Below are 6358 nucleotides of genomic sequence, written 5' to 3'. Positions count from 1 at the left end.
TATATATATATATATACAAATTAGTTCGGTCCGTTTCCCTAAAAATAGCTTCAGCTGTTGTGAATGGTTCATAGTGACAGCTGATTTTCGCGGTTTCAGAGAGATTAAACATCTGCTAATAATATTCAGTTTATATCGCTTGAATTTCATACAAAAACCCTGATTTTTATTGTGTTTGTGTGTCGAATTTTGTGTTAATCAAGCAGCATTTGCGGGAGATTTTGATTTTCTGCTTTAATTGGAAGAAAAGTGCGGCTGAAACCAATCGAATGCTTGTCGAAGTTTATGGTAACACTGCTCCAACTGATAAATCATGTAGGGAATGGTTTCGATGTTTCAAGGATGGAGATTTCAGCGTTGAAGACAAGCTCTGAACAGCCAAAAAAATTCGAAGACAAAGAATTAAAGGCATTACTCGAAGAAAATCAGAGTCAAACGCAAGAGGAGCTTGCAGAATCATTGGGGATAACAAGCCGTTTCTGTACGATTGAGAGCCATGGGAATGATTCAAAAACAAGGAAATTGGTATCTTATGAAATGACCGAGAGACATTGAAAGGCGATTTTTCATTTGCGAACAGCTTCAAAGACAACAGAGGAAAAGTTTTTGCATTGGATTGTGACTGGAGATGAGAAGTAGATATTTTACGACAACCCCAAGAAGAAAAAATACTATGCTAAGCCCGGTCAATCGTTGCCATCGACCTCAATATCAACACCACGGCCGAACATTCATGCTTCGAAGATCATGCTCTGTATCTGGGACCAAAAAAGTCTTGTTTACTATGAGCTGCTGAAACCTGGCGATTCCATTACGGGCGATCGGTATCAGCTACAATTGATTCGTTTGAGTCGTGCATTGCGAGAAAAACGGTCGGAATACGAGCAGACATGATAAAGTTATTCTTCTTCATAACAACGCTCGGCCTCATGTCGCTAAAGTCGTAAAAAAATATTTGGAAACGCTCAAATGGGATGTTTTACCGCACCCGCCGTATTCTTCAGACATTGCTCCTTCTGATTACTGGATTCCGAAGGATGCAGCAAATCACCGGTTCACTTCTTTTGCAGAAATCGAAAATTGGCTCCAAAATTGGGTCGCCTCCAAAGACGATTCATTTTTTCGAGATGGAATTCGAAAATTGCCTGAGAGATGGGAAAAAGTAATAGGCAGCGATGGACAATACTTTAATTGATCTGTTCATTCATTTTGTTTTGAAATAAATGCACAAAAAAACAGATCGAACTAATTTGTACTCTCAATATATATATTAATTGTAACAATTATATATTATATATATAATTATATATTAATTGTAACAATTTGTTTGCGTGATCATTATAACGTATTCTATACTTGTTACGATATATTAATTTAAAGCACAGATTATTATTGTATTATTGTTTCAGGAAACATTTATACCAATCGCTAAAGGTCTTCCGTCCATGGTAGAAGTTTTAAAAAAACAATTGACCTTATCCGAATCAACCGTACGAGATCTACGCGAGCAGGTACACACCCTGCAAACTGCTATAGAGCAACTCATTCAAGAGAACAACGAGTTAAAGCATGTACTACAAGTAATTATTACAAAATTTTAGAGATTAATTTATCTATTTTATAATACATCAATGTTCAATCACATGATAAATGCTGTAATAAAAATTTAATTAATCTAGAGCAAAGGTTCTAATGATGGAAACATGAATGGACATGTTGGAGAACAGGAACCTGAATTAGAGCCAGTACATGATATCAAAACATCTACTATACGTGGAAATCAACGACCAGCATCTATGTATGAGACTAGAGAAGGTCTACGAAAACCAGCATGGTCAACAACCATTTGTCAAGTAATTATCTTTTTTTTTAAACAAGTTGACAAAGTATATTCAATTTTTTAAGAAGAACTCTATATTTGATCGAAACGAATCTTAGTGCTTAAATAAATTTTTGTTGTGAATTTATATACATTTTGATTCTATATATTACGCACCGAAATGTTTTCCTTAACTTAAATAGGGCGTCTTCTGCTTGGAAAAAATCTGGAAAACTTGGAATTTTCAGGGAATTTTGTTGAAATGTCAGGGATAATTTTTCAAATTCTATTTTTAAATTTAAATTCTATTGTTTGACTAGATCCTAATGCCAGATAGCAGCCGATCAGTTATTTGTATGCTAATAGCATGTGAAGGAATAATATATGGTTTACAATAGAAATAGTGGTTGTAAAGTCTGAAATCGTAAAAAATTGACCAATTGCAATCAAATGTGAAGAAAATGATCGACTTAATTTCTTATTCAGATTTTAGGACATTAGATTTCTATTGTAGACCTCGCATATGTTGCTTCTACAATGTCGGTAGTCTTAAGTCTTATCAGTGAATCAGTGAAGTTGGTCAACTTGTACGACTAAAGATGCCTTTTCATACTTATGCTCGACTTATTTTTAGCATCAAATAGATCATGTAATCGAAGTTGATGCTTGATATTAATTTTTATCGTGTTATCTGTTTTGTCACTAAAAATAAAAGTCGAGCATCAGCATGAAAAAGCACTTTAAATAAGACTACCAATTTTCTTAAGACTGGCTAAATTCGAATTTTAGAAAATGCTCAGAAGGGAATTGATGCATTTAATGAACAAGTTCAAGCTTTAAAAAATAGATTTAGATTTTGTGTTGTCTAAATGTTATTTACTTATAAATATTATTTATATATCTTTTGTTTTTTTTTTATATAAAAATTATATTTATTATATTGTAAACAAGTTATGTTTATATAGGAGAGACCGGAGCACCATGAGTCACAAAAATTCAAACTCTTAAAATGCATCTAAATATAAAAATGTTTCAGTTTTTAAAAATAATTAAAACATAATACATATTTTAAATTTTAATAAGTACATTTAATAAATATTTATTTTAAGAAAAAAATAAAAACATTTCTTAAGAAAATGACTCGTGGTGCCTCATACCAGGGTACCATAAGTCACACACAAAATAGTAGGATTATTTAAGAAATAACAGTGACCAAAGTTGAAAAGTATTTCAATTAATTTATACATTTTTAGCATAGTCACTAATACAATAAAATATAATTACAATTAACATAATTACAATTAACATAATTACAATTAACATAATTACAATTAACATAATTATTAAATAATAAAATAGAAAATTAATAAAGAAAACAAATGAGAAATAATCTTTAATATAAGGTAAAAAATTTATTATGATAAAATAAAATTAATTGTTTAGAAGTATAAACTATCCTTTTAGTACATATATTTTCTGTTAGAGATGCACCAGATATCCGGAAAATATCCGATATTATCTAGCATCTTTTTATTATCCGATAGTCGGATATCATTAGTATCTGGGAATACATCCAGTTGAAATTTGATATTCAATTGATTTTTTTCTTATACAAATGTTGTAGAAAACAAGTATGCATATTCAAAACAATATTAAAACATTTTTATATGATTAAAAAGTTATTGCATCATAAAAACATTAATGATTGATACTTTTCGATACAATGGAATTTAATCACCACCTAGATAAAAAATACGGATAACGAAGTAACAATCGTATTGTACCTGTAATATTAATTTAACAGTAGTATTAATTTAAACATTCTAGATTATGTTAAACAATGATGATCCATGATACCCTGTGATCCATGGTACCTCAGTTTCCTCTATATAATTTTTGAACTATTTGTTGGAATGTTTCTAATGTACAATGTCTCTAACTTGAAATTTCGAATAAAATTCATGGAAAAATCTGGAATTCTCAAGAAATATTTCTATAAGATTTGAGTACTCACCCTGTAATAAAATGCATTCATGAGTAGAACCAGAATAGTAATATCACTTATTAAATAAAATGGATATAGGGCAATAGAAATCAAGCACGGTAACTCTTGTGCAAACCAATACGGTTAACAAAACAACTTTATTAATAATTAATCCGCTTACATGTTTCGGCTCACTTTTGAGCCATCCTTAGAGACAATATGATGTTGTAATTATAAAAAATTTTGTTTACAAACTAATTCACTTCAGTGAGCCACCTCCACCTATTAATGGAAACTATAATGTAAAAACGAACTCTAATAACAATCTAAAATGTATTAAAATTATTAAAAGATAAATTTATTGGGGAGGGGGGGCGAGCAAAAACGATTTATTATGAAATAATAGAGGGTAGCTAAAAAATAAAACAAAAATTCCATATCGTAAATACTTAAATTCTATCTTCGATTTAGTCAAAAACCAGTTTTTGACTATTCAACGAATCAGTGTCAATTATATTGAAATTAATGAATTACTTTTAATGTACTTAAAACGTTAATCGCAAAGAAAAAGAAAAAAGAAGGGGAAAAAATTCTAATATTATAGTCCAGACGGACATCAAAACTGAATTTTTAATAATTTAATAATTTAATCTTAATGTAACAAAGAATATACATTGAGATTCAATCAGAAAGATTCAATTTTGTTTTTTAGATTGTTATTAGAATTCATTTTTATATTATAGTTTCCGTTAATAAGTGGAGGTGGCTCACTGAAGTGAATCAGTTGAAGTGAATCATTTATAAACAAAATTTTTTGTAATTACAACATCATATTGTCTCTAAGGATGGCTCAAAAGTGAGCCGAAACATGTAAGCGGATTAATTATTAATAAAGTTGTTTTATTAACCGTTTGGTTTGCGCAAGAGTTACCGTGCTTGATTCCTTGACCTGTTATATCCAACCACTTTGTATTATTACGGAGTCTTTAGGAATTAATTTATATTTAATATCACTTATTAAATTGTACAAGTAATTCAATAATCTTTTGATACTAATAGGTATCTTTTAAGAATATTAATTGTCATATGTTGATGAAATCTAAAAATTATGAATAATTTATTACGAAAAATATTATCTCGGCCAGGAATCAAACTTGTATAATCAGTAATAAGTCGAAAAAGGCTCATCAAGGTGAAGTGAAAATAGGTTATGCATGCGCATTGAGTAAAAATTAGTAAACGCACTTTATGTGTCTTTTATGTCCATTTATTGACTGTCAAAGGAGATAAGGATGGTTTTTTCATTTATTTTTACAAGTGTTTTAAAACGATCTCATCATTTTATCTCATTCAAATTCTTTTTATTTACAAATAACACCAAGAAAAATCAACAATGTGTCAGTTATGACACATTTCTTGCTTATGACGTTACGATTCAATATGGCTGGAGCGAATACTCCAGAGCCTTAAATTATCGAGGCTTATTATCTATCTATCGTATTTATTTGTATTGTTTCATTTAGACAAAACGTGATACTGAAGTATTATCACGGAATAACACGCAAAGTTTGTGGGAATGTGGTCTACCTAATCTGCCACCCAGTGAAGAAGTAACTCGACGGACAGAACAAGTTACTAGGCGAATTCAAGAGCTATGGATGGCTATGCAAGATCCAAGCCAACGAGAAGCCTTCGTTCCTTGCGCTGAGAGAATACGTGTTGCTGTGGCCGAGTTAACAGCTATATTTCCTCAAGTAAAATTACTGTTTATTCTTTTATTTGTCCTTCTCTTTCGCTGATAGAAGCAATCTCTACTGTATCTGTTGTAGAATCCAATTGAGGAGAATATCAGGTCTGCCTTACGCCAATTAAATGGCAATACCGGAAGACTTCAAGCAGAATGTTCCGGTCTTCAAAGATGCACCAGTGATGCCGAGCACATGGATCGTTGTTTACAACAAGTACGTTCATGTGCTTACGATATTGCCAAAGCAACTAAGCTACTCGTCACGCAATTTCAAATGTAGATTCTTTCAATGTCACAGAAAAGTTTACAGAAGTATTAAGGAGTGTCTTTATTTCTTACTGAGTCTATTAGATGTTTTTTCTTTTGAATCTCTCTTATCTCTAATGGAGGGGGGGGGGGGGGGGAGTATTAGTCTGAAATTTCCTTAATTGATATTCGTGAATTTAATGTACTATAAATTAACATATCTTTATTCAAAATTAATGTAATTGAATTGTTTCTTTAGTTTGAAAATCAAAATCTATGGAATAAGATTATGTAATTTAAAATTATGTAAATTGTGAAAAATATTTATTATGTCATTACAACAATTGTTCACAAAGTAGTTGAAGAAAATATCCAGATCTATTACATTCGCGAATATCAATTAGAGTACTGATAGTTATGGAAAAACGTTTTATATAAATTTATTTTTCAACAATAATTCATTCATTCATCATTCTTTTGTTAAGTTTAATAAATACTAAGCGAAATAATTTTTTCTTTTATTATTATTAGATTATTAGAGAGAGAGGGGGGGAGGAAGGGG

General features: G+C 30.5%; 1 protein-coding gene across 2 annotated transcripts in view; it reads left to right on the top strand.

Moving 5' to 3' along the window:
• LOC108688185 (ARF GTPase-activating protein GIT1) overlaps positions 1-5830 on the top strand; it is a 9811-nt gene extending 3981 nt beyond the window's left edge. For both annotated transcript variants that reach the window (XM_018194335.1, XM_018194344.1), the window contains exons 10-13: positions 1410-1580; positions 1680-1853; positions 5327-5557; positions 5633-5830. In XM_018194335.1, the coding sequence (XP_018049824.1) occupies positions 1410-1580; positions 1680-1853; positions 5327-5557; positions 5633-5830 (774 nt within the window). The remainder of the gene's footprint in view (positions 1-1409; positions 1581-1679; positions 1854-5326; positions 5558-5632) is intronic.
• The last annotated feature ends 528 nt before the right edge of the window (positions 5831-6358 follow it).

This window comes from Atta colombica, unplaced genomic scaffold, assembly GCF_001594045.1.
Source record: "Atta colombica isolate Treedump-2 unplaced genomic scaffold, Acol1.0 scaffold104, whole genome shotgun sequence".
Lineage (NCBI taxonomy): Eukaryota > Metazoa > Arthropoda > Insecta > Hymenoptera > Formicidae > Atta > Atta colombica.
Note: the sequence above shows the minus strand (reverse complement) of the source record. Positions and strands in the feature narration are given on the sequence as shown.